The sequence below is a fragment of the Natrix helvetica genome (assembly GCF_964273705.1).
Source record: "Natrix helvetica genome assembly, chromosome: 6".
NCBI classification, from domain to species: domain Eukaryota; kingdom Metazoa; phylum Chordata; class Lepidosauria; order Squamata; family Natricidae; genus Natrix; species Natrix helvetica.
This window is the reverse complement of record NC_138553.1, coordinates 59,108,963-59,136,736: the sequence shown is the minus strand read 5'-3', so window position 1 is coordinate 59,136,736 and position 27,774 is coordinate 59,108,963. Positions and strand designations below refer to the sequence as shown.

At 36.9% G+C, this 27,774-nt stretch overlaps 1 protein-coding gene across 4 annotated transcripts; it reads left to right on the top strand.

The window, feature by feature from the left end:
- The first annotated feature begins 2,103 nt into the window (after window positions 1–2,103).
- Window positions 2,104–26,243, top strand: PPP1R3A (protein phosphatase 1 regulatory subunit 3A). Of its 4 annotated transcripts, none has more exons than XM_081957343.1 (5): window positions 2,104–2,904; window positions 18,643–18,701; window positions 18,804–18,934; window positions 22,181–22,640; window positions 24,153–26,243. In XM_081957343.1, exons 1-5 carry the CDS (start codon window positions 2,108–2,110, stop codon window positions 24,941–24,943), a joined length of 2,238 nt encoding a protein of 745 aa, XP_081813469.1. In that variant the 5' UTR covers window positions 2,104–2,107; the 3' UTR covers window positions 24,944–26,243. The 4 variants fall into 4 exon arrangements, with proteins under 4 accessions (XP_081813469.1, XP_081813468.1, XP_081813467.1 ...); XM_081957342.1 differs by having other exon boundaries at window positions 24,150–26,243; XM_081957341.1 differs by having other exon boundaries at window positions 22,181–26,243.
- The last annotated feature ends 1,531 nt before the right edge of the window (window positions 26,244–27,774 follow it).

Genomic DNA, 27,774 nt, shown 5'->3' with positions numbered 1-27,774 from the left:
TAAAATGTTTACATTTAGCTTTCCAGTAACTCCCTATTCCACCTTTTCTTTAAGTTTTCTATCTCCCTATTGCCCAATTAGAGCTATTCTGGGAATCACTATAGTTAACCATGTAATTATTGTTTATTGTAATCCTATCTGTATCATGTTCTATGTAGATGCTTTGACTTCTTGTGTAATACTGTTGATTTTTATTAGTTATTAGTTTATAGCAACTTGCACATTTCTAAAATCTAGTTTATGAGGAATTTTGTTATTTAGAAACTGGATTGGAGCCTGTGAGTGTCTTTCAAATACCTTGTTTCTTCAACAATAAGACCTGGTCTTATTTAGGGGGGGGCGCTCCAAAATAGGTATTAGGGCTTATTTTGGTGAAAACATAATATCAGGGTGATAAGCCTGGCTAGGCGCCTCACACCCTGGGGCATGCACAAGAGGTCTAATCCTGATGCACCACACAGGCTGCAGGCAAGCTGAGAGACACAAAGATGAGCCACCTGTGGCTGGCCACGCACTCCATCCCACGCCTCACAGCTTTTCCACACCCCACATATCATGTCCAGATTCCTGTCTTCCCCCTGTGCCTCTGCCTCCATCTGCTGTTGATGGAGCTGTGCAAAGTGGAGTCTACTACAGCCATCAACCTGCTCCAGCCCGGCAATTCGGTGGCATATCGATATTGCCTGCCTTCCCTCCTGTGCCTCTGCCTCCATCTGCTGCCAGTATTGTTGAGCCTCCCACAGCTGGCCCCCTACTCCGGGGGGGGGGCAGAATGGGCTGGCCATGTAGGCTGCAGGCAAACTGAGTGATGCAACCCATCTGTCCCACCACCTCTTGGCTTGCCAATGGCCCACATGGCACATCCGGATCACCTGCCTCCCCCACGCCTCTACCTCTGCCTGCTGCTTGGATAGGTAATCAACTCATCTGCGCTGCACAGACTGTGGCTGCTTCCAGACTCCATCAGCCCCCAGACACTCATTGCTTCCTGTGCTGGCCATGCCCACTCACGCACCCACCTGGCTGATGTTCCTTAACTGGGCTTAATTTTTGGGTTAGGGTTTATATTATGCTAAAAATCAGGCTAACGCTTATTTTCTGATTAAGTCTTATTTTGGGGGAAACATGGTATATTATGGCTGGTTACACAGTCAGCCTATGTTTGTACTATGTCATTCCTGCCCATCTATAAAGTCCTTCCCAAGGACCTAGCATAGGCAGATATGTTTAATGGTGTTAAAGCTATCATCACAGACTGTAAGCTTTTCCACGTAATGCTGACCTTTACAATTGACTGAGTATGATTTTGCAAAGGCCAATGATATTTAAGTGGTACTCCAGAGGTTTTTTGGATTGCACCCAAGGCACCTATTAATATTGGTACTTTTTTGTTTTCTTTTGCCACAAATATTATATTTATATTTTCTGGTCTTTGTATCTTGTGATTTTTCCCCAGTTCTTTTTCCTCCATTCTGCTGTTTCAGGTACTGCAACTTCCACTACCCAGACATTTTTGTCTTTCTTATTACAGTCATTAAGTCTGGGGTGTTATATGGCAGGTGCTTTATTATTATTCTAAATTATGCATTTTCATTAGCATTGTTCACTCCATGCTTTAAAATCAGATATTCAATGAATGGAAGGTCAAATTGCATATTTTATTTCCTTTGTAATTTGACACAAATAGAAATCTCATCCATATTAGCAAATTTTGATAAATGTCCCCAATGTGGCAGTCTATGCTTTTACTTTTGTGCTTCTGTTTTTCAATTTGTTGCTTGTTATATTATGGAATAGTTACTATCTCATAATAACAAAAGTTCAGACCTTCAAATTAACCACGTGAGAATATCTTCAGTATCATTTCTTTGCAACATTTCCTTTACAGGCCTTTGGAGAATGGCTTCTGTATCATATAAAGTCTTTATAGCAGTCATAGACCAACATAATGGTCTAACATGTTTAGCAAGCCATTGATCCTATTAATAGGCCAGGGTTCCTTTTGCAATGTCAACTGTAATAGTAATCCTTGTTTCAAATCACAGAGTTTCAAATATCAGCTGCCACTACACAGACTGCTCTCTTTCAGTTTATATCAGAGAACCCAATGGAGTCTTTTGAAGAACCCAGTCATATTGGTAGGGAGAACTTACTGGAAGTTCCTACTTTAAGTAATTGTTTTTCAGAAGAAGAAGATGTTAAAGCTACACATCAGCATCGTTTCTCTCCCGGTCTCCGAAGGCGGAATTCAGATTCTTCTGAAGAAATGGAAGCAGAAATCCCCTCAACTATTGCAAGAAAAGTTTCATTTGCTGATGCATTTGGTTTTGATCTTGTATCTGTTAAGGAGTTTGATAGCTGGGATAATCCAGTTACACAGCTCAGTGATGATTTAGAAGATGAAGATGTGCCTGTGGAGGAATTCTATTTAACTCCACTGTTTCTAATTCCCACCACACAAGAGGAACTTTTGCAAAGTGTCCGTGCGCATAAAATATGTCTAGAGTTTGTAGAGTTTCTTCCAGGCATAATATGTATGAAGGGCATAATTCGTGTTCTGAATATATCCTTTCAGAAGTTGGTCTATGTTCGAATGTCTTTGGACAACTGGCTAACCTATTATGACATCTTAGCGGAATATGTACCAAATTCTTGTGATGGTGAGACTGACCAATTCTTATTCAAGATTTCATTGGTTCCTCCTTATCAGAAAGAAGGTGCTAAAGTTGAATTTTGCATACGATATGAGACATCTGTGGGAATATTTTGGTCAAACAATAACAATAAAAATTATATTTTGATTTGCCACAAAAAGGGAACTGCATCATCATTGGAGGATAATAATCTTCAGGAAGAAGTTACAAATAAACATATCAAAGGCTGCTTAAAGACAACACTGAGCAGGTGAGATGCTTGTTTGTTATAAAAACTCTGATGTATAGTTTCCACCTCTAAATTGTGGGAACACTAAATAAATTGTGATGCAGATATACATGCATATAAACAGTTGAGCATATAATATTACAATGCTGATTATCAAAATAGTATGAAAACTCATGTAAGTAAGTTTAAACAGATAAAGCATCTCATTAATAGCTCTATGAAGTTAAGAACATAGAAGCTATGGGAACATTTGAAGAAATTTAGTTAATATTAATGTATCCATTCACAGCTCCTGCCTCTTTGCCTTAACTGTGTGATCTGCAAACCATGTGCTTGCAATTTGTTTACAGTTAAATGTGAAATCCATACTCAGAACAAGGAATATTTCTATCCAGATCCTACTAAAGAATCTAATGACACCATTCATGGAAAGGAGCCAATGGTCAAAGCAGGTCCATTTGCATTAATTAGCTGTTTTAGTTAATCAGATATGTAACCCAAGGCATGCACAGTGATCTTCTGTGATCTGTATCCTGACTTTCTGAATTAAGCAGATGAGTATAAAGGAGATTGTAAATATGGCCAATATCCTATCTAAATGTGTTGGGCTCTAATAGCCATAATTTCTACCTACTGACATGAAAATATGGAAACTATCATCCAGGATATCTGGATTGTACTATGCAAGTCACTTTTTAGATGCTGCTGCACAAATCCTTTTCTCTCTTAACTAAATATTTCTTACAAAATTGCTATAAGATATAAATGGAATAATAGCGTACTTCTATGTATCCTATACAGATTGCTATGTATAATTGACCTGAAATGCTAACATCAAAAAATGTTCTTTCTGCAGTATTTATTTCATGTTGTTATTACGGTACAATATGATTTGGAGTTCACAGTGCACACAATCACATTCTGGCCCGATATCACTAAAAAGCCACTTCTCTCAGTTGTCTGGACTACATAATTTGCCAGGATCGAATCTATCTGTGTCTTTTTTCAGAACCTTGAAATTAAATGTTTCAGCCTAAAGTGGGATTAGGAAACTGGTAATTGATCTCAGTGAGGCTACTACTCCCAATTCATTCCAATCAATCTGAACCATTGCTGAGAAGGTCAGAAGAAGTAAGTGCAGTCTGCTGCAGCTTCCCAAGGCAGTGGGAAATTTTATTATTTAAAAATGTGAGATCATAGTGATGACTCAGAAAGCAAGATCAATTCTAAAAAAATTATTGAGGAACCAAGAAAATGTGACAACAGTGTCCTGGATGACACTGAAATGAGAAATGAGAGAATAGAAAATATAGGATGGGAAATAAGTTCCATGTCTCATGAATGGAATCTTTAGTTTTAGACTGGTTATGCCTGAAAAATATACATTTGTGTTTTTTTAAATATAGCATTGATTGAAGTATGAACATTCCAACAAAAGGGTTTGGAGAGAAAGGCAGGAAAAGCAGAGATGTCAAGGACTAAGTGCAGAGAAGGATTTGCCCTACTGGTATTTTAAGATTATTTTGGATTTTGTTTTGGCCAAAACCAGGAGCAACCAAAACATTCCAGGTTTCAGTCCATCCATCTGAGGTGCAGCCCACCATGAATGTGCAAAACATTAAAAGCAGAATTCTTACAACATATACATACACACACGCACACACGCACACATGCATGCATACATTCATACATACCATAAAAAGTTTAAATTGTTTAAAAGATTTATTTAAACTTCTTTTATTTTTTAAATACATTGGACTTTACTGCTTAAGGTTGTGCAGATACTTTGAAATGTGAAAATGGATTTTGTGCATGCCTTATTAATCCATACTTTTTAAAAAACGTATAGATTACATTTACACAAGTTTATATCATATAGTGTGTGCATGGATCATAATATCACATATTATTTCAATTCTTCCTCTTAATTGTAAAGATACTAGATATAGTGAAATAGAAGAAATAGCATAGATTTTTCTATGCAACTAAATATATCAATAAGCACAATATTAATATTTCATTTACATTCTACTTCATAAGTTTCTTAAGGAGTATCCATGTATCTTACACAAATATAATTTGATTCCTAAATTGAAGACCAAGTTCTCCTTGCCCCCATTTTATATAGAAAATGCAACAACGTGACTGGCAGTTGAAGTTTAGTTAACAGAATAACCTTGGCAATCTTCTTGTCCAATCCCCTACTCAAGCAGGAAACATTATATCATTTCAAACAAATTTTGAGGACAGTTTAGAGAGTTGTCCAATCTCTTCTTAAAAACCTCTCATGTTGGAGTACCCACAACCTCTAAAGACAAGCTGTTCCACTGATTAACTGTTCTAGCTGTCAGGAAATTTCTCCTAGGTTGTTTTTCTCCTTGATTAGTTTCCATCGATTGCTTCTTCTACCTTCTGGTGTTTTGGAGAATAGTTTCACTCCCTCTTCTTTGTGGCAACCCTTTAGATCTTGGAACACTGTTATCATGTCACCCCAAGTCCTTCTTTTCATTAAACCAGACACACCCAATTCCTGAAACCATTCTTCATATGTTTAACCTCTAGTTCCCTAATTATTTTTGTTTCTTCACACTCTTTCTAGAGTCTCAACATTTTTTTTATATCATGGCAACCAAAATTAATGGTAATGAGAGTGTCAGGGCAATTTAGAGAGTTTACAGATGTCTACACAGGAGGCAATGGTCTAGTCTACCTTGTAAACCTCTGAAGCATATCTCAATGCAGGATGTAAATACATTTATATTTGCTTGCCATCACACCCCATATTATATTTATTATTTCTTTTGTATCACTGCTTTTTACCAGATTATACCCCATATCATGCATTTGATTTTGAATAAATATTCCAAACAAATTTGATATGCAATGTTGAAACTGAGTGAACATAAGGAAAGATGAATCCGTAGGCTGGTTTAATCCCATATTCTATCATATGTAGTTGGCCACCTCCACTCTGGAACTGTGTAAGCTGAAAATAAGAGCCATAGCTGTATTATAACTGCTCCTTAACCATTGATGCTTAGGTCAGTGCCTTTGATTCTCAAGACAGTAGTTATGAAGACTAGGAATTATTGATACTTGCCTTTTAACCGGCGATTGCAATACATCTTTCCAAACCCTTAACACAGCAATGCTGAGAACTGATATTTGTTCTGTTTTTAAGGAAACAATCTTTGCCTTGAATTTCCTACTTACAATGTTTCTTTGTCAGTATTAATAGCTTATCAACTCATGGCAAATCATCAGTTAAAAGGGAATGCTTTTTCATAATTCAGGATTTTTGCCGTAGCCACTAAGGTGGCAAATTGCAATCAGCAAGTCGATTTGGTCAAGCCTTTTGCTATTATTAGGTACTGATGATAAGCCTGATCTTTACCAGCAGTGCAGCTGTCCCCTGCTACTGTGTGGGGGCATTTTATTTTACAGAATGACAAATGAATAAACAACATCTTGTTATTGGCTGATCCTACTTAAGATTCTTTATACCAAACCAGGCTGTTAAAAGATTCACAGACTGAGAGCTTTTACCAGGAACACTGCAAAAACATATTTAATCTTTTTTATTCCTTTGGATTTAGCACAGATCTAATATCCATGGACAAAAAATAATGTTTAGCTTGTTAATTATCCCTCTTCAATCTTGACTCTGGCAGCCAAGACCACCAATATTGGAGGGTTGTGATTGTGGCAGCAACTGTCAAATTTGGGTAGATACATTTCTTATAATTTAGCCAAAGAATATGGTCAAGAAACAAAGCCACACGTATACACTCTTTGATAAGCTGTATCTATCTTGGCTGATAAGAACTGGATATGAGTATGGGCTTTGTTCCAGCTGTCAATCCTTTGCAAATTTGGCTAATTTTTTGGGGGGGGACGACGACTATGGTGTGAGATCTGAGAAGTATGTAGATAGAGGATTTCAAAACAGTTCCTAGGACTGTGGGCTACATTGGGAAATCAAGAAATCCTCCACAAAGTGGCAGAGGAAAACCATTTCTGAAAGATTGCGAAGAAATTCACTAGAAGTCACATTCAGTTTAAGGAATCTTTATTATAATTCATGCCATTTATATAATGAAAATCTATGCATTTCATTTTATTTAGGAACAGTTATTGAACATTAACTGTTTAATAAAATGATTAAATTAGTGTTGGCCAGTTTACAATTTTTCTCTTTAAAATAACAGAACAAATGACTGTAGGTTCAGGGTTTCTTAGATAAAGCTGATTATTTGAAGCTTTTCTGATTGGAATTTGACGATAGATATAGCCTGTGCAATTCCTTAGTTTTGTATCTGAAAGTTTTATACTCTTTATATCAACTATGTTTCTGGAATAGTTGGTATTGATTTCATTAATACACTGATGACAGCTGCATCACTGTATCTTATAGCCAACAGTTAACAAAGTGATCATGAGATGGTCCCTCATGGACACAGTGACAGAATGAAAGTGGCCTAAGAAATTGAAATATATTAAAATAAGGCAGAGTCTCATTTTATATATGAATAAATAAATCTAGGATTACAAGTACAATATGTTCTGGATGGGATAGTACACTGCCTGAAATATCAAGTCCATTCTTTAGTAAAAGTCCATTCATGTGTCAGTTGATATAGCTATGCCCAGAAATTATTGTACTAAATCTTGCCTTGATTATGCTTCTTCCTGGATGATGATGAAGATTAACAAAAGTCATCTATATGGCTATCAATTTCCACTGTTGCAATATTATTCATTTTGGGCTGTCCTTGAAGAGTTCTCAGAAACACAACTTAGAAAAAAAGCAACAGCAAACTTTATTGTCTGGATTGTAGTGCAGGCTATTTACTATAGAGGGCATTTTTTTCAGAGCCTATGGTAATTCAAAGTTTTAAGCAGTATTTAGTAATGTGAAGGACTTCTAAATATACCTGTGCAGTCTTTGGTTTTCAAGGCAGAAGGGTATTTCAAAGCATGTGAGGGGGTATATTCAGCACATCTGCTGTTATTTAAATTTAATGCCTTTTTCTGGGGAATGTGTTGTTGCAAAGATGTTGCTGCTTTAAAGAGGAGTAGACATGTACTATATGCATGCCTATCATCAGCATTTTTTCTTTCAGATCTAAAGCCTAATGCTAAACATACACATCTGGACAAATTTTACAATCTTTATCAGAAGTATCAAAAAAGTGTAAATCTGATGTGCTAATAGCAAGTATCCAGTGAAATATATATCCAAAGGAAGTTTTTTAAAAATATGGTCCTGTTCTAATTGTTCAGCTAGATAGAATTTTACATTTGATTTGTGGCCTTGGAGGCCTGAAATTTGGAAACAGCAAGTTATATAAAATTGTTTATTACTGCAGGAAATTGAAATATGATTCATTTTTAAAAAACATTTATAAATGCAATATTCTAACTTTTTGTGAAATACTTTAATCTTACCACAAGGGGAAGTATTTTCTAATGTGTTCTTTTTAAAAACCATCACATACCTTTATTATCTGTAGTCCTTTTTCTTTCCAATTACATGTATTGGAATAGCTGTAATCAATACAATTATAAGCATAAGAAATAGTATACAATTCAAAAGTTAATTTAGACTGCAATGCTTTTGAGTTTTAGTATAGATATTGCATTGATGAAAATTATGTTTTTAGAATATTAAGTAAAATCTTAATGGAAACATATTATAAAATCTGAAGGGATGGGTCTGAGCAGAACAAGAACAAAATAAACGTGGCTTGACAGCACAAGCTGTGTGGCTTGGTAGCAAGGTAAACTAGCTGAATTGGTCAATCCAATATCCTATATCTCCATTTCATTATCCAATCAGGAAGAAAAATCAATCTTGCTTTCTGTAATAGAAATTTAGTGAAGAATATATTACTGCTGGACAGAAACAAAGTTGTGTTACAGCTGAGGGGTAAAGTTTCTCTCAATCACAAGAAAAATGATATACTTAACATATTAATGTTATATTTAGTTACTTTGGTAAACTTTCTAGTATATACAAATTGGAATATCAATTTATTATACAGCAATCATGTATCCACAGCTGTGGCTTTACCAGCACATACTGTATAAGCAATAATGATTTCTAACCCTCTTCAATAATTACTATTAGAATGGGGAAACATAAACAGCTATATTGTTATATAATATGATAAACCAATTATTAAACTTTATATGTGAATGTTACATTAATAAGATTATTAGAAACCACAGCATTTGGATGTTAAAAGAACATAATTGTTTTGAATTGCTCATTTGGATTTCATAGACTATAATTGTAATAGTTACTGGACTGGGCAGGTTGAAGCTCAATTCATCAACCAAAAGGCTTGGTGTGCCTTGGTGACCCAGCAGATTGTCACAGCAGTATTTTATGCACCGAACCAGAAACGATTTATGAGTGACTGAATGCATGTGGAAGTAGCACAGGTCAAAAATATAAGGAGTATTCCCTTTCAGTCTCTTATTTCTCTGTGTGATTTGTCATAGATGTTTTTGTGTGTGCTCTGTATCATATAATTAACTGCTATATTCTGTTCTTTTCATACCTTATACAGGAGTAAGTCACAAGCATAGAAAAGAAATTAAGATGGCAGATTGTAATGTGTGACTTCTGTGTTTCTTTCTGTTTGTTCAATGGATGGAAACAAAAGATTTAACTTCTCAAAGCAGTTGATTTAGAAGTACTGAGCTATAGATCTTAATTCTTGATCATTTCAGTATACCCAATAGCAGGTTGGCTGAAAATACAGGAACTGCTGTATACCTGAAAATATCTGAATGCTTCCAGAAATGAAAGACAAATGTTATGACTGTTCAACAATAGAGATTGTTGATAGAAGAGATTATTTGTAGCTCAGGGTTGAAAGATTGATCCTTGGTGCTTTCTGATCTTGGTAGTTTTCTTGCAGATATTTCATTAACTGAACTAGGTAACTTCATCACTGCTAGTAGGGAATGGGGTTTGCTCACACTTTATATTCTAATGGCATGATTTATCAGTTGATGGTGGGAATGGTCTTGATGGTTCTTTGGTTGGGTGTTTACTGTTAAGCTTGTTTGGCAGTTCCTTGATTGGGGTATTGTTTGTTTCTTGATTGTTGGTCTAATATTTAACATGGTGTTGATCTCTGCTCTGTTAATCTCTATTGGTATTGATTGCTGGTGAGGTGGTGTTCTGGTCTTTTTGTTCCATTTTTGTTTTGATTGTCTCTTTTCACTATTATATAGATGTTGTTTATGTCTATGTGCCTGTTGATGACTGATATATCAAAATGCCAGGCTTCCAGAAATTCTTTACTGTTTTTGAACTTTCCCAGTTGAAACTATGGTTACGTCTGTCCATGTGTTGTGAAAATAAACAGTTTTCATCATGTCTTCTGACTGCTAGTTGGTGTTCATGGATGCACTCTGCTACTCTTCTCCCTGTTTGTCCTATGTTTGTCCTATGTTACCTTAAACTAATACTTACAAAATTACCTTTGTTTTTATGATATCATCCAGTCTTTTAGAATAGGAGCCTATCAGCATGGCACATCTTGCCTTGGGAGTTTGCCCACTCTTATTTGCAAAAACACTACAAATCTGTCAGGTCTCCTCTGCACAGTCCTCTTGAAGTCACCCAACAGATTTTCATTTGGATTCAGGTCCAGACTCTGGTTGGGCCATTTTAAAATTTTGATCTTTTTGTGAAGCCATCCTTTTATTGATTTGGAGGTATGCTTTGGGTCATTGTCACGGTGAAAGGTGAATTTCCTCTTCAGCATTTTAGCAGAAACCTGAAAGTTTTGTGCCAAAATTGAATGATATTTGGAATGTTCATAATTCCCTCCACTTTGACCAAAGCCCCAATTCCAGTTGAAGAAAAGCAGCTCCAAAGAATAATGTTGCTGCCACAATGCTTCACTGCAGTTATGGTGTATTTTGATAATGTATAGTGTGGTTTTTATGCCAAAGATGCTTTTTTCGAATTATGGGCAAAAAGTTCACACCCTAATACACTTTCCCACATGCTTTTGTAAGACTTGATCCAGGTTTTGCAAATATAGCCAGGCTTGGATTATTTTTTTGCTTTTTTTGTAAGAAAGGCTTCCATCTTGTCACTCTATTCCACAACCCAAATATACAAAGAATATGGCAGATTGTTGTCACTTGTAGTACACAACTATTACTTGCCAGAAATTCCTGCAGCTGCTTTAATTGTTTTCTTGAATTTTGGAGAGACATTTTGGTAATGTCACTTTGTGCCATATTCCACTTGCTGATTACTAACTTGAATGTGTTCCAGTGGTGGGTTGCAGGTGATGCACCCCGGTACGGGTGTACTGGAGCCTGCCCGGAGCACTGGGTACCGTTCCGGTATGGTGCTCCAGAGGGCCCACCCACTCCTTACCTGTTCTTTACCTGCATTTCCTTGGCTTGGCTATGGGTGGGTGAGAGGAAGTCAGCGGTTGAGAGCATCATACCGGCAAAGATGAGGGCAAAACCAGTTCTAAACTATTTCCCACACAAACCCATATAATTAAAGTTCAGGTTTTCCCTCCGCCCCATTAGACCAGGCTATATTGTCCAATGGAGACTTCTGGTATTAGTGTGAGAAAGTATTTTTGGCTCTGGTAAACACTTGCCAAAACATCCTTGGTTCCCATGGGCGAATCTTGATGTCTGGAGCTTAGCTCTATCTTCCCCTTCCTCCCCCCATAGTTTGTCGGCAAGCCGAGAAGCAATAATAGTTGCAATAGCAAAAACCTCATCTGAAGCTTGACAGCTAAATCACATTTAAGTTCATTTTGATTGGCCTCTTGAAGGAGATGTTCCTCTTGAACAGAACTGTAGGACTAGAGTAGAGGTGAACTCTGTCTAGCCAAACTGGAATATTTTATTTACAAATATCAGTCAATTTGAGGCTGCCTATAATATAATATCCTATTCTGTATCAATCATTAAATAGACGGAACATGCAAATGGTAAGTAATGATTGTGTATCTGATGACCCTTGTTATTTATCATTGATATTTAAAATATAACAAAGAGAAGAGGGCAGATATTTTTGAACCAAGATTCCTTCCTTCCTTCCTTCCTTCCTTCCTTCCTTCCTTCCTTCCTTCCTTCCTTCCTTCCCTCCCTCCCTCCCTCCCTCCTCCCTTCCTTCTTTTTGCCCATGTGTTAAGGCTGTTCTAGAATTACCAACATTTTCATCTTTATTGCTCCAATTCACCCTAGAATATTGAAATGGTTTGAAGGCCAACTTTACATTTTCTCAATTTCTCCTGTGTTGATGTGTAGAGACTTTATTATTATTTCTAGTGATAGTAATACCTAAATATTTTAAAGAATTATTTACTATTGAAATCCCTAAAACTATGGAGATTTCCTTTAGGTTTTCAGGATAGTAAGAAAAAATCAGATGTATGACAGAGGGAAGTGACATCACGGCAACACCAGTCACAGGGGAATGGAGCTTTCTGTCCCTGTGCTGGCTTCTCCCTGTTTGTGTGCTCCAAAAAGAGCCAAAGCCACCTTGAAGGGTCGGCAAAGCTAAGGAGGGGCATCCTGTGAGGTCTCAAGGGAGAGCACAACTTTCTTGCAGAGCCCTCTATGCCACAGTAAGGAGAAGAGGCAGCCTAAGATGGCTGCCACAAAGCTGGAGACAGATTAACATCTAAGAGTGCTGCCGTGGATTTGGTGAGCAGTATCTGGAATTGGGTGAGAAGAATCCTTTTTATTTGAAGTGCTACCCCAAAAAAATATTCAGGAAAAGAGAGGCTCATAATTATCTTAAACATGCTGTGACCTAACACCTTGTATAAAACCATAAAACTTTAAAATGGAAGGGAAAAGAATTAAAGGAACAAAATAGAAAATTTGTTAAAAATAAAGGAAATTGGACTTTCAATTTCCAATGATAATTGGAAATTATCATTTGGGGATGTCATGGAGTCTATAGACATGGGCATTAAACAGTTCGGCCAGCTTCCTAGCAGATGGAAGTACATGTTACAATATGAGCCTGTTTGGAAAACAGGTCTATAATCGTCCAAATGACCTTGTTTCCTTGACTGTCTGGTAAATCCACAATGAAGTCCATGGCTATCTGTTCCCATGGATGAATCAGATCTGCCACCTGCTGTAAAAGACCAGAAGGCCAGCCAGGCCGGGCCTTCATGGTAGTGCAAACAACACAACTCCTCACATATTCCTCTATTTCTCTCTTCATATGGGGCCACCAGAATTGATGATGTGCTAAATGCAGAGTATTGAGGAACCCAAAATGTCCAGCTGAGTGAACGTTGTGGCAGCACCGCAGCATGGCCACCCGTACCACACTTGGTACGTATAACTTTGACCCCTTCCAGGCAAAGCCCTCTCACTGTGTTAATAAAGTTTGATTTTCCTGAAACCACTGGTCCATTGGGAGTGCTGCTTGGATTGCTTTGGGGAGGTCCTCCACCTGGGCATACAGGTTTGGTGCCGGTGTTGAGTGGTTAACAACTTAGGCTGTGATGTCAGAATGATAGCCTGCACTAGATCCTCTCTTTTATTGTCATATTGTAGTGTGTGGGAGAGGGCGTCGGCTAAGAAGTTCTTGCCACCCGGTATATATTTTAATTGGAAGTTGAATAGCTGGAAATAGAAGGCCCATCTCATTTGTTTTGGTGACAATCATTGAGGGGTCTAGAGGGCCTCCAAATTCTTGTGGTGCATCCAGACCTCAAAGGGCATTCCTTGCCCTTCTATTAAATTCCGCCATATCAACAGGGCCCACTGGACCACAAACGCCTCCTTCTTCCAAATGGGCCAGTTGCATTCAGTCCCTGTCAGCTTCCTCGAGGTGTAGGCACACGGCTGTAGTACTCCTTCATTGTTCTTTTGTAAAAGGACTGCAGCCACCACCACATCACTGGTGTCTGCCTGAACAACAAATGGTTTAGTGGGCTCTGGATGTTTAAGTACTGGCTCTTGTGCAAACAAGGACTTCAGACGTTCAAACTCTTGCTGACACGCTGTCATCCACACAACTGGACTTACCGGTCAAGGGTTTGTCATGAGATGTTTTGTACATAAGAGGTCGGTTAGTGGAAGGGCCACTTGGCCAAATGATGGGATGAACTGGTGATAGAAATTGGCAAACCCTAAAAAACTCTGCAACTGCTTGCAGGTTTTAGGGGCCTCCCAGTCCAACACTGCCTTTATCTTTGTGGGGTCCAATTCCACCCCATTAGGTGAAATACCAAACCCAAGGTAATCCAGTTGCATCCTGTGGAACTCACATTTAGACAATTTGATATATAAATGCTCTTCCAGCAGCTTTTTAAGAACTTGATGTACAAGGGTTACGTGTTCCTCCATGGTCTTGCTATATATAAGGATATCGTCTAAATAGACGAGTACCCCTTGATACAGATGATCATGCAACACCTCATTAATTAGATGCATGAACACCGCCGGGGCTCCTTGCAGTCCAAAAGGCATAACCCGGAACTGGTAACTGCCTAGAGGACAATTGAAGGCTGTCTTCCATTCGTCATCAGCCTGAATGCGTACCCTATAGTACACCTCCCTGAGATCTAATTTCGTGAATATGCATCCCTCCGCTAACCTGGCCAGCATGTCTTTCATTAAAGGGTACAGATGTTCCACATAGATGGCATTAATCCCCCGGAAATCGACACAGATACTTAAGCTGTAATCCTTTTTCTCCCGGAAAAGAACGGGTGCGGCTACCCTTGATCTAGCTGGCTGAATAAAGCCCCTTTTCAAGTACTTTTATATGTAGGCCCTCATTTCTGCTAGCTCTTGTGGGATCATAGAATACATTCAGGGCTTTGGCAGTTTAGCCCCAGGGAGTAATTCCACAGCACACTCCGTGGGGCAGCGAGGGGGCAAAATATCACATTCCTATTCGCTGCATACTGTCAGCATTCCAATTATCATGCATAATTAAATCAGAGTCCAAGGCAAACCTTTCCTTAAAGTTCCAATTTAATAAGTCAGACATGTTGGTACATCTGTGGAATCCCAATTCTGGAAGTTACCTAGGATTCCCACCCAGTTGAAAGTTCATGATCTTGTCCCCACACCCACTAATCCATCACATGGGCCAATCTTCTTCCACGCTGTCATCTTCACCCCAATGGTTCCGGTCAGATGCCAAGGTTTATCCGCTTTTAGATCCCAACTTTTCACCCATGTAGCTTCAGACAAAGGGTACACCTTCCAATGCACTAAATATTGTAAGTGACCTCTATGCAGCCTGGAATCTAAGATTTTTTTCACCTCATAATGTCTTTCCCCTTCTACCACTACAGGAGGAGGGGGAGCTTGGGTGGATGGCCTTATGCTAGACGCCATTACTGGTTTCAACAAGCTACAATGGAATACCGGGTAAATTAGTGAAACAATTCCATGAGAAGTTCCCTGATAAGTCAAAGGATCCCCCTGGGGGAGGCAGAGGTGGTTAATTGTGTTATGGTAACTTCTAATTTTAATTCTCTTTTCCAGAAATGATTTCCCTTCTCTCTTCTAGCTTCATCTTTAGTATGCATATTCATTAAGGGGGGGAATAGCAATGGGTAGAATGTGTTGTTTTCAAAATAAAAAAATCCTTTCTAGAAGCTCAAGGTTATTCTTTTTTTTTTTAAAGAGAGGCCGCCTGTCAGGCCTGCAGCGGTTCCTTTAAGAATCTTTGGCCTGCCACACACTCTCTTCTAGCTTCATCTTTAGTATCCATATTCATTAAAGGGGGGCGGGGAGATAGCAATGGGTAGAATGTGTTGTTTTCAAAATAAAAAATCAGAATTGGGATGTCAGTGTTCCAATTATCATGCAGAATTAAATCAGAGTCCAAGGCAAACGTTTCCTTAAAGTTCCAATTTAATAAGTCAGATATGTTGATACATCTGTGGAATCCCAATTCTGGAAGTTACCTAGGATTCCCACCAAGTTGAAAGTTCATGATCTTGTCCCCACACCCACTAATCCATCACATGGGCCAATCTTCTTCCACGCTGTCATCTCCACCCCAATGGTTCCGGTCAGATGCCAAGGTGCAGAGACAAAGAATAACCTTGAGCTTCTAGAAAGGATTTTTTTTATTTTGAAAACAACACATTCTACCCATTGCTATTCCCCCCTTAATGAATATGCATACTAAAGATGAAGCTAGAAGAGAGTGTGTGGCAGGCCAAAGATTCTTAAAGGAACTGCTGCAGGCCTGACACATACATTCCAAGGGAATCGCTCCTCCCGAGATGTATGTACCGATGGCACTGTAGCTTGCAATCCCACCGGCCCCTGGGCTGTGGGTGCACCTTATGAAGAGGGGTGTCAGGGCTGAGCCCTATTCTGAGATGGCTACTATCACCACTCCACCATATCGTTGGCCCCCGTTTGTCCAACCATTCTAGGCCTAGTACAATCTCTTCCATTATTTTTGGAACACTACAAAATGCAGGACCTCCCAATGGGGCCCTATCTGCAATACCACTCGAACAGTTACATGCATGGCTGGTTGGGCCCCCAATAACGACCAATCCATCTGTTCAAAATGGATCGGCCTAGCCAACTTCCTGAGGCCTATCCCCAGATTATCAGCAACTGTGATGTTCATTAAGTAATGAGTGCACCCTGAATTGATCAGGGATGTACATTGTTGTCACCTGGCCGCTTCCACCACTACTGGTATCGCAAAAGGTTTGATTGGCTTACTTACCTTTGGGTCAGAATCCTCCTCCTAGTTACTTCCACTGGCATTGAGCATATCACTTGATGGACTGGAGTCAACAGGTGTAGGAATTGGTTGACTCACCCTGCGTGACTTCTCCTGGCCGACCTTCACACTTTTCCTGGCCGTCCCCCTTTTCATGCTTGGGGTGCTCATGGACACTCTAGGGCCGGTCTCAGGGCACTCTGCCACTGTAAGCCCCGGCCTCCCACATCAAAAAAATGTTATATGTGGCCAGACAGATGTTGTCTGTCCGCCTGCCATTGGGGAAGGAGGTTTCACTGTGGGGATTGCTGTGGATTGTGGGGTTTTGGGGGCAAAGGCAATAGGAAGTGTTTGTCTGCCATCTTTGTCCTCATGTGCCCCACTCCCTTTCTGGCTTATCCTCGCAGAACTCTATAGCTAATTTCATGGTGGCCTGGAACCAGTCAGTCTAGGTGGCAACCCTCTGCAGACGCAGGCCGGCATAGTGTTTTGTCAAGACTGGCTTGAAGTGATGTACCACCAACCTCTCCAGCCAACCCCTCACTTTGCCAGCCAAATGCCGGAACTCTTCGATGTATTCAGCTACTTGCCTCCCTTGTTGTCTTACAGCTAGCAACTCCGCTTCTGCCTGCTGGGTCCTAGTGGTATCTTAGAACTTTTCCTGCAGTATCACCAGGAACAGACAATGTCCCCAAGTTCCACAGGATGATCCCCATACAAATCAGCCACCCAGTCGGCAGCCTCTCCATCCATCACTGCTGCCACAGCCATCACCATGTCCCACTGCAACATGTACATATGGCTGTAGTGGTCCATGTGATTTAACACCTGGCCTAAGAAGAGGGCCACTCTTCAAGGGCTACAGTCAAATGTAGCCCATATTGCCGGTGAGTCCCAGCGTCCCATCACTCCAGGCCCATAACCAGCTGGAGACTCCCTCTGGGTAAGGAGAGTGTGGGGGCCACGGCTCTCTACCGCCACTTGCCTCCTGCATGTATCCCAGGCAGCTTGGGGTTCTGTTCACACAATGATATGTTTGTAGAAAAATAAAAAACAAAAAACTTTAAAAAAAAGATGTGATATATGAAAATTAACCGATAGTCCTGACATCTCTGCAAATTAATCTAACTTCTTAATATAGCTGGCTGGATAAGAAGCAGTTAAGTCAAAATTATAGCACTGCAAATAAATTTAAAAGATGCATCTTATTTCCATTTTCTCCCAAAATCTGATTATATATAAATACTTTTGTGAACTCTGCTAGGTGCCTCTTGAAATTGTGATGGAATCTGAATCACAACTGTTAAGTCTTATCATGCTTTAGTTGGTCCATAAATATTTTAATTATCTTATGAAAACCAGCCCCAAATTTGAATTTAATTAATATTCCTTTTAAATACTGTATTGCTAGAGAATGAAAAGCTTTGAAGATATCAATTATGTTAATATGATTAATAAAAAACTATGTTGCTATTATTGCTTGTTATCCATGCAATAGCTCTGGCAAATTATGTTTTTAAAAGATTTAAAGAAAAACACAGAATATTTTTAAAAATGAATGATATACTGTATGTCTAATGTACTAATTAATATAATATTTTATTTGTATATATTCATGTTATATTCTTGTCCTTGCTTTAATATTTTATTTGTATATATTCATGTTATATTCTTGCCCTTGCTTTAATATTTTATTTGTATATATTCATGTTATATTCTTGCCCTTGCTTTAATATTTTATTTGTATATATTCATGTTATATTCTTGCCCTTGCTTTAATATCAAAATCATATACCAAGTTTTTTGTGATCCCTTCAGTCCAGATTAGATATACGGAAGGAGATGGAAAGATTAGGTTACTGACATTATTTTCCTATGGCAACATTAGATTATGACACATGAAGCCAGATGAGAAAAATATTATTTAAAATTAAATTTATGCAAATACTACATTAATTATGATAATACTATGGCTTAAAAATCCAGAAAAAGATTTTAATAACTATCACTTTGTTTTCTTTCCCATTTAATAGTAAAGAGGAAACATTGACAACGACTGATAAAGACATTTGGATTAATCCCAGAATCTCAGGTAGAAAGTCTCAATCAATTCAGCCTTCTGTAGTTTGTGTTCTAATATTTTTAAAGTAACAAGCATCTAGGTGAATATTATTCAATAATTCAATTTCTTTAGATTCACACATCCCCCAGATCGTTTATTCACATGTGGATAATGAAAATAAATACAGAAAAGAAAATGAAGAAGAAAAAAATGATGACTGTAATGAAGATGACAAAGAAAATGAGAAAGAATTGGAATTGCTGGTAAGTTTTCAGAAACTTTTACAACAATCTTCCGCAACCTTTCTGGTTGGTAGCCTGATGCAGGCGGAGGGGAAGGGGATGGTTTTGTGTGAGGAGCATGCATGCACGTGCACAGCTTCACTCATGCGGCCCAGTTGTGAATAGGCCATGGCCTGGTAGTAGGGTGCGACCTACAAGTTGGGGACCCATCTTACAGAACAAAAAACTGGTATGACTTTAAAGTACTCTAAAATCCTTTTCAGATGCCTGCCAGAAGATGAAATCAAACAGCATTCTCTATTCTTTTATTTTCTAAAATAAATAAATATTTCTTCCCGTTCCAAACAATGCACATGTATTTAGACCAACCAATTGGTTGATCAAAACTTTTCCTGGGGAGACATGAGAAAGCTAGTAGAGGTTTTTTTAATTGAATAAAAACTAATTCTTCAGATTATTATTCTCTCTCCTCCCATCCTATCTTGCTAACCTCTTATTGACTTACCTGTGGACATTTTTTGTGGATATTTTGAAGTTGGGCACAACTTCTTATTGAGTTTTGCAAGTATAAAAATTCAAAAACCTGTGTTAAAAAGCAGCAGGGATTTTTTATTGGATATCCCAGAAAGACAATTATGTATATCAACTCAAACTATATATTCTGTATGTTTCCTCAGCAACCAAAGGATTACAATCTTCTTATTGAGGACGGAATAGTAGCTCGTAATGCATGAATTGTACACAGGCCTGACACTTTTGGGGGGGAAATTATATCACTGAATTTTTATAATTTTTCAGTCATTTTTCTTCAAAACAATACCAACTGAAAATTATTCAGATTTAACATATCAAGAATGCTGCCACTAATCTCCACACCTCCAAAATTCTACTTCAAAATGTCTACTTTGATGAAAGATTACTGTATTGTCTACGTGGTATTCAACCATCCAAAATAATTTTAAAAATGACTAATCTGTGGTCACCAAAACTTTGTTTGTTTCGGTTAGCAAATATTATTATATATTCCACAAGAGGAAGAGCTTTCTCTACTTCAACAGTGGTGATAAGCATACTACATAATTTGCCAATAGTATGTTACTATCAAAGTTTTGATTATATATTTGATATGATTAAAGGATGTAGGATGTTTTGAAACATTTTATTTTGTTATCTTTCATTTAACAACTTATTTCTCTTTTGTCACAGGGTATAAGAGACAATTTGAAACAATAGAAGAAGAATAACTTACATTCTTATTTTTCTGATTTCTATTATTGCATTTCTCCCCTTTTTTAAGTTTTACAGTTAGGGAGCCATACATAGACGATAACTAATGGCTACTCAACAGTGATTGTTTGTAGGCTCATAAAAGAGCAAAGCAATGATGTTGCAAGTGAATCTTTTCAGCATTTGATAATTAGATAATTGCATAAAATAATTTTTAATGTGGCATGATAGATATAGATTGATTTTTAAAAATTGCTTCTTGTCTAGAACTTTTGCTTTTGAAGAGAATAATAGAGGGGAAAGATAAGTTATTGTTTTTAAACTCAAAAATTGCACCTGACCACAGATACCACTTTTCAGATATAAAACACAAATACTTAATTACACTTATTTTATAAAGAAATCTATTCATATTAAACATTATTTTTAACCTCAATGCCACTTATGTTTCATAAAAGTTATTCAGTGGGTTAACCTGCATTTTATGAGAAGAAAAAATGGGATAGTTATATACACAACTAAATAAGCAGGAAATATAATGGTGTTTGTGAGTGAAAATATAAAATCTGAAACACACAAAATGATATGCTAAACATTAGCACTACACAGCCATTTTGGATAGAGAGTAAGACAATTCTTCAGACAAAAGCTCAAAATTATCTTAGCTCTAACTTTAGGAGAGTTTAAAGTTGTCATTCAGAATGGAGCTTTTACTGCCTGAATAATCAGCATCGAAATATTATTATTATTTTATTAACAAGAGAGAAGCTATGAAAGTCATAACATTCTCCAATACAAGACTTAAGTAGATAGATTTTTTAAAAATCTACTTGGTCAAAGCTCAGTCCAATCATTTTATGTGCTGCATAATGAATTAAACAATAGAGGTCTATAATAAATGGAAATGCAACCAAATCTTTGAAACCCATAGGCAATGGCTCACACGACAGCTCGGCAGTTGACAAGTAACATCAGCCTTATGTGAGTAGGGGAAATTGTAAGATTTGCATATAATTATTGAAATCATGCAAATGTCAGTTATAAGGAGGGAGATAGGGGAGGGGGGAAAGAAACAGGCATCTCACTATTAAATCCTGACAGTTGGCATCACTGAAAAGCTCAGATACATTCGAGGACTAGTTGGCAGAGGGTCATTAAAACAGAATTTGCAGAAACATTAGTTCCTTCACTTTTCTTTGAGTGACGTTTTACTATTAATAGTTTGCAGAGGCTTTGCAGAAAACATATTAATAAGAGACATTGTAATAGGGATATCTGCAGCAAGTGTAATAAGGGAATATCCAAGTTGCTACCTTCTAATTGATTGGTATAGAACCATCCGTCTATGCATTTGAAAGCAAGGGAAGAATGCCAAAAGGAGCAAATGCTATTGAATAATATAATTTAATATTGGGATGATACTGAAGAAACATCTTTGTGGCCTTTCCTAACTCTCAGTTTCTGCAGTTTCTAACTAAAACATTCCTGTCTGAGGGGTCTTGGGAGAATAAAATAAACATAATCCTTATAATATTTGTCAGTGTGCAAATGTGTCTTTATTTTACTGGACACTCCTGTACATTCTTTAGCTTTGATGTTTTGTGTCACTGCACTCAGTTTAAAATAAAGCATGCCTAGAATGGAATGTACTATCTGATTGAATTAGTTCGCCTTGTACAGAATTTTCTCTTCAGGATTCATTTCTCTGAAACATACTTGAAGCTTACTGAGCTCATAAATAAACAGGCTAAGATGGGGACAGACATAAAGAAGAAAAGTGGAATTTTATTTTTTGCCTCTTACAGTATGTTTGTTTGTTGCCCTTTGTGACTGTGCATGCACATGTGCTTAAAAATGCAATATTCATTTTGTAAACAGCTTGGAAGCATGCTTTCTGAAAATGGGTTTTATTCGAAAAAAGATATTTCTTGAAGTGAACCCCTTTTCATATGTGCGTGTATGAGTGGGGCATATAGTCTATTCACATACACATTCACATACACATTCACACATATTTTCACTCTTATTCTATTGTTTCAGCTAAGTCAGCACTTGACTAGAAGCAGAAGTTCTTCAGCGAATGAAAGGAGTTCCTATGCAACTGAGCCAGTGAGATTTCCAAATGAACTACAACTGGGAAGCAAACTAGAGTCTGGCTTGATTAGACAACCTCTGCCTAGAAGCTCTTCAACAGAACGTGCTTTACAAGACAAAGAACTGCAGAATAATCAAACATATTCCATTGGAAATGATAAGCAGTTATTATTCCCAGAAAAATGCAGTGAGGTTGACTCACTAAACAAAAGTGCACAGTCCTTAGAGGGTTTGAATCCAAATGAAACCTATTCCTCACCAGAATATTGGTCTGAAATCAAGAAAAACCAGACTGCCTATATTCCAGATATTGTCTCAAACAATTGTGGAATGCATCAAGCATATGTTCCAAGTGATAAATTTAAGAATGTTCCAGGAAATAAAACAAAAGAGTCATTATTCATAGGTGAGGATGATTATAACTTCAAAAAAGCAAGGGAGACAATTTCCTTAGAAGATGTTGAAGCAGGGAAGTTAAAAGAAAATACACTGAAAATAAAGTATAATAATATCAAAACAGTTCAGGAACAACTTAAGCAGGAAATAGCTTTTGAAATTCCAGAGTTAAATTCCAAAAACTTCATCAGACATGAACCCCAAAGAGAAAAAGTTGAAAGCAAAAACAAATTAAGTGTAAACAGAGGTTTAAATAGTGATGCCATAGCTAATGCTGATGTCACAGAAAAGTATTTGGTAAGCTCTTATTCGGAAGACATCGTAGAAGAAAAATATAAGTCTGAGTATGATGTTGATAAGGAGAAAAAAATCATGCTGAGAATTTTAGAGAACTCTCCAGAAAAACAAATATCTCCTACCAACAGATATAAAAAACATGTTTTATGTGATAATTATGAAATCAACAGGCTAGCTAAGTCACCTCAAAGGGAAGAAGTAATGACTTCCAGTGTCCCAGGTGAAATAAAAGAAGAGCGAATGTCAAAATCAATAGGGCGTACATATTTAAGTGACAGTGGAAACTCAGATAAAAATAAAACAGAAAGCAAAAGTTGCATTATAGATGAGTCAAATCATGACTCAAAAAAAGAAGAAATTAGAATCCCTGAAAAGGTTCATAATACACTTTGGGAGAGCCAATCCCATGTTGTACCACTAGTTGATGAAAATATCTTTGTGCAATCTATATTAATAAAAACAAAGGAAATGTCTGGTAGTAGAAACAACTTAGAAAAAAGGAAGTACAGTCAGAATGATAATCCAGCAAACAGAAATATTTCTGAGATAGAACCCCGCCACAATGAACCTGACATGGTTATTCTTAAAGATCAGAGTACCTGGGACAGATTGATGATTCAAAGGTGGAATGGTTCAGAAAGTCAGTTGGCAGAAAGGCAAAGTGAAGCAAATAAAAGAGTGCAGATGAAGGAGCTAACAGGAGTTGAAGCCATGGTGGGTATTAATGACAATACAAGATGTTTGAAAGTAAGTCCCACAGATGAACTATTTACCTGCCAAGATGCACTAAGGTATGAGGAGACTTCAGTCACTAAACATGATAGTACAGGAGAGGCAGAAGCAGTTACAGCTGCTTATATAATTAAAATGACATCAGAAAGTATTCCTGAAAAAATGTCTGCTGGTGAAAAAGCAGTAATTGTTAAGCTACCTCAAGAGACTGCACTAAGTGACAGGCCCACAGAGAAAAAGGAAATAGTATTTGATATACATGAAGGAAGAAATGATGGGTCACATTATCCTCTTTGTCAATGCAATAGAGAGGGTGTATTATATGACACCAAATTTGGAATATCTGCTCCAGGTATTAATAATGTGCCCACATATGAAACAGTATATATGGAAATGATTTCAACAAATGCAACAAATGAAATGCTTGCCAAAGCAGAACATAATTCTGTAAATAATTCACCATCAACTGAAATATTTTGTCCTTTTTCAGCAGAAGGAAAAATTGTTTCTGAACAAGGTGTGCATTGTGAAGTACCATTGAAACATTCAGAACATTCTTCACAAGGCTTACACAATAAAGAAGCTGAAGAAGGAAGCATCTGGAGTTCATTTTCTCACATAGGTCCCACAACTGAACCAAAAATATGCAATTTGGATGAAAAATTGGTGGGAAGCTGTTATAAAAACTCCTCAGTGATATCTCCCAAAGGCTTGCTAGGCCCTCATACTGCTGAAGTAGAAGAGATGTTGCCTCCACCCACAGATGCTTCAACTGAAATTGCAGCTCAATCTGGATGTAACTTCAACCCAAAAGATGAAATAACTCATGTTATTCAAAATATCACTAAGCCACAAGAATTTCCTCCTAGTGAGAATAGAGAAGGAAACATAGGCCAGTTTCCCCATCAAACAGAGTTCAGTCCAGAAAAACAAATAAGGCCTACAATTTTAATTAGGGAACCCACTGAAGAAACAGAAGGGACAAACTTACACTCGGAAGGTTTAATAACTGAAAAGAAAATGAATATTGTCAGACACGATAAACAAGGTTTTTTTGATCATACAGGAATTTCTGGCCAGCAAAATGAAGTTTCTAATTCACCTGCTGAGTGTCTTGTGCTAAAGCATATTGCTTACAAGATACTTTATTTCCTTTTGTTCATTGTATTTTGTGTAACATTGTATCATTATGATTTAATTGTTTGCTTTGCACTCTACTTATTTTCATTGTGCTGGCTACATTGTGATGGCAGGAGAAACAAAAACTCCATCAAAAAGGAATAGTATGAATATTCCAAATTGTATTTAGAATTTATCATTTGCATGTTCCAAAGAGTAACAATGTCTACTCTTAAAACCAAAATAAGACTCATTTCCTCTTTTCAAATATTGCTTTAAAAGAATGCACACGGAATGCATATATACTGTATATGCAGCCATTCTATACAGGACCATTCTGTTTGGAACATAAAGTATCTACATTAATTAAGAGTTCTGCAGCATATCAACTTATTTTAAATCTAGTTGCTGTCTCTTAACCCATTATGAAGGTGTGACACTGCAGTCTGTTCTGGTTTGATCATATTTATTTATTTTGTAGTATAGTCTCATTTTCTGTGAATTTAAAATATATAAATATATTTAGCAATATAAACTAAATACTTAATTTTTTTCAAAGAACATGCTAATAAGGCCTGTTAATGCAAGACTTTCCTTTGCTAAATAGTTGGCAATTAACATCACAATGGAAGATGAGAAGAAACACTCCCATTACTCTTCAGCACATGTTGCCTAAGAGTTTTTTGTACCTTTATATGAACTATGCCACTTGTGTGCCGCCCACCTTTTTTCTATTCTGCCATATGAAGACATTTAATTTTAAAAAATTAGTGACCTAAATTCAAGCTCTCCTTCATATTCAAATTCTGTTATTTGACCATATTCTTAATATATTAATACATTGAAAAATTGATTTGTGCATGAACTAGTACAATAAGTGAAAATTAAAAACCACAAGGAATGTACTTCACTTGCTAAATCTATCAAATCTTATTGTCCATCTTCCTCAATCTAGTTCCTTTCAGATACACTGGACTTACAAAATCTTAGCTAATATGACCAAAAGCTGGCTACAAATTCTACAAAGTACTAAGTTGGGAAACGTTGATCTACTGCTCTAATTTGTGAGTGGGTAGAAGAACTCTGATAGAGATTATATGAGCTACTTTTTTTCAAGGTAATGAATTATATAATGAATAACATTAATAGCATGCTGTCAGCTATAGAATGCAAAGTAATTATGATTTATGTATTAAAAAAATAGAAAGTTAAGCAAGAAAACCAGGCTCCCATTCTTATTACAGAATTAATACAGACTGATGCATACTAAAGGATAAAAACTGGAGCCTCACTGTTTTCATTTGTTTGTATTTTTATAAATGAAGACACGATGATTTTCTTTTCTTTACTTCCACATTATTCCAGTTAGTTGTTTTGAATCATGTTATTTGGACTATGTCATATAGAAAAAGCAAAGCCGATGAACATTGAATAATACTAATAAAGTTTGACTGTCTTGGTTGTATGTGAATATTTCAAATTCCCAAATGAAAATAATAAAGTATAGCAATTGTGCTGTATCCTGTACAGCTATGGAAGATTAATTTTGATCAATACTGACAGTTTGGACCTCCCAGCTATAACTAACAAAGAATTTTTATAGCTCTCATTCACTTTTTTAAAATTAATTTTTAATTATTAAGTTATACTTTATGTCTTTGAAGACATAAAATAATGGAAATGGAAGGAAAATAATATTGTGATCCTTCATCTCTACAATATATAAGCTGCAACATCTGCAGTACAACATTTCTAATGCTGTAATCTTTGTACAGTGAACCTTATCTCCTATTAAACATGTAGATTTATGTCATATTGAGGAAATTGTCCTAAATGCAAATTATTTAGAGTCAAACAATCATTTTAGTTTATCCTTATAGATCAGTATAGAAATGTTTAATTAGAAGACACTATGCAAAGTGTAAAATGAGGCAGAGATAGAATATTGTACAGCTGGTATCTTCACTCTCATGAAATACACTCCAAAATCGATTATGACTCAAGTTTGATTGGCCCAAGTTTTCCTACATATAATCTTTAAGAGCATCTACATCAGCTTCACAAATCATTTCATTAGTCCATAGAAAAATAAAATCTTTTATAAGATTCAAACCTAGTAGCTAAAAAATTTCAGAGGACTTTAAAACAGAACTCTTATATTTCTCTCTTGTTTTATAATAATATTATGTATCATATTATATTGTTACATACAATAAAAGCAACAAGACTTATGAAGTCTCCATGAAATCCCTAGGATTTGCCTAGTTAAAGTCCAACTGCACATAAAGTGTCTTTATCCACTAAGTATTTAGAATATTTCTCATAACAATTATGCATTTTACTGCCCAACATAACCTCTCTTTTATTGCTAATCTATAATTGAGCTATAGCCAGCAATGGTCCTTTCTCTCTACCAAATAAAATGAATACTGTGCTAAGACATGTCATAATATTGTCAATAGGTACTTATAGTATTTCTGATTGGAAAGAAAATGTACTTTTAATTATATCAAGTGTAAAAAATAAGAGATGACCTGTCAGGTTCTCTGTATATTATGTATATTATATTCCCGATACATTGAAATATATTTATTCAGGGGCATTTGGCTTTGAAAGACCTTTGCAACAAAGTGAAGCAAGAGTACTCATATCTAATGATCTAAGTGCCAGAGCCCACTGTAATAACATTGCCAAAAAGGCATTAAGAGTTTTTAATCTAATCTTGCGTAACTTCTTCTCTGGTAATATTGTACTGCTAACCAGAGCATACAAAACATTTGCTAGACCAATACTCGAATACAGCTCATCTGTCTTGAATCCGCACTGCATATCGGACATTAATACAATTGAGTGAGTCCAGAGATATTTCACGAGAAGAGTCCTCCACTTCTCTGCTTGCAACAAAATACCTTATGCTACCAGACTTGAAATTTTGGTCTTAGACAACTTAGAACTATGCCACCTTTGGACTGACCTAAGCGTAGTACATACAATTA

Excerpts from the sequence above, each read along its gene's own strand:
- PPP1R3A (XM_081957341.1), top strand. The coding sequence starts at position 2,108 with ATGGAGTCTTTTGAAGAACCCAGTCATATTGGTAGGGAGAACTTACTG. Across the intron at positions 2,905-18,642 it reads TTAAAGACAACACTGAGCAG|TAAAGAGGAAACATTGACAA; the intron begins GTGAGATGCTTG and ends CCCATTTAATAG. Across the intron at positions 18,935-22,180 it reads AGAAAGAATTGGAATTGCTG|CTAAGTCAGCACTTGACTAG; the intron begins GTAAGTTTTCAG and ends CTATTGTTTCAG.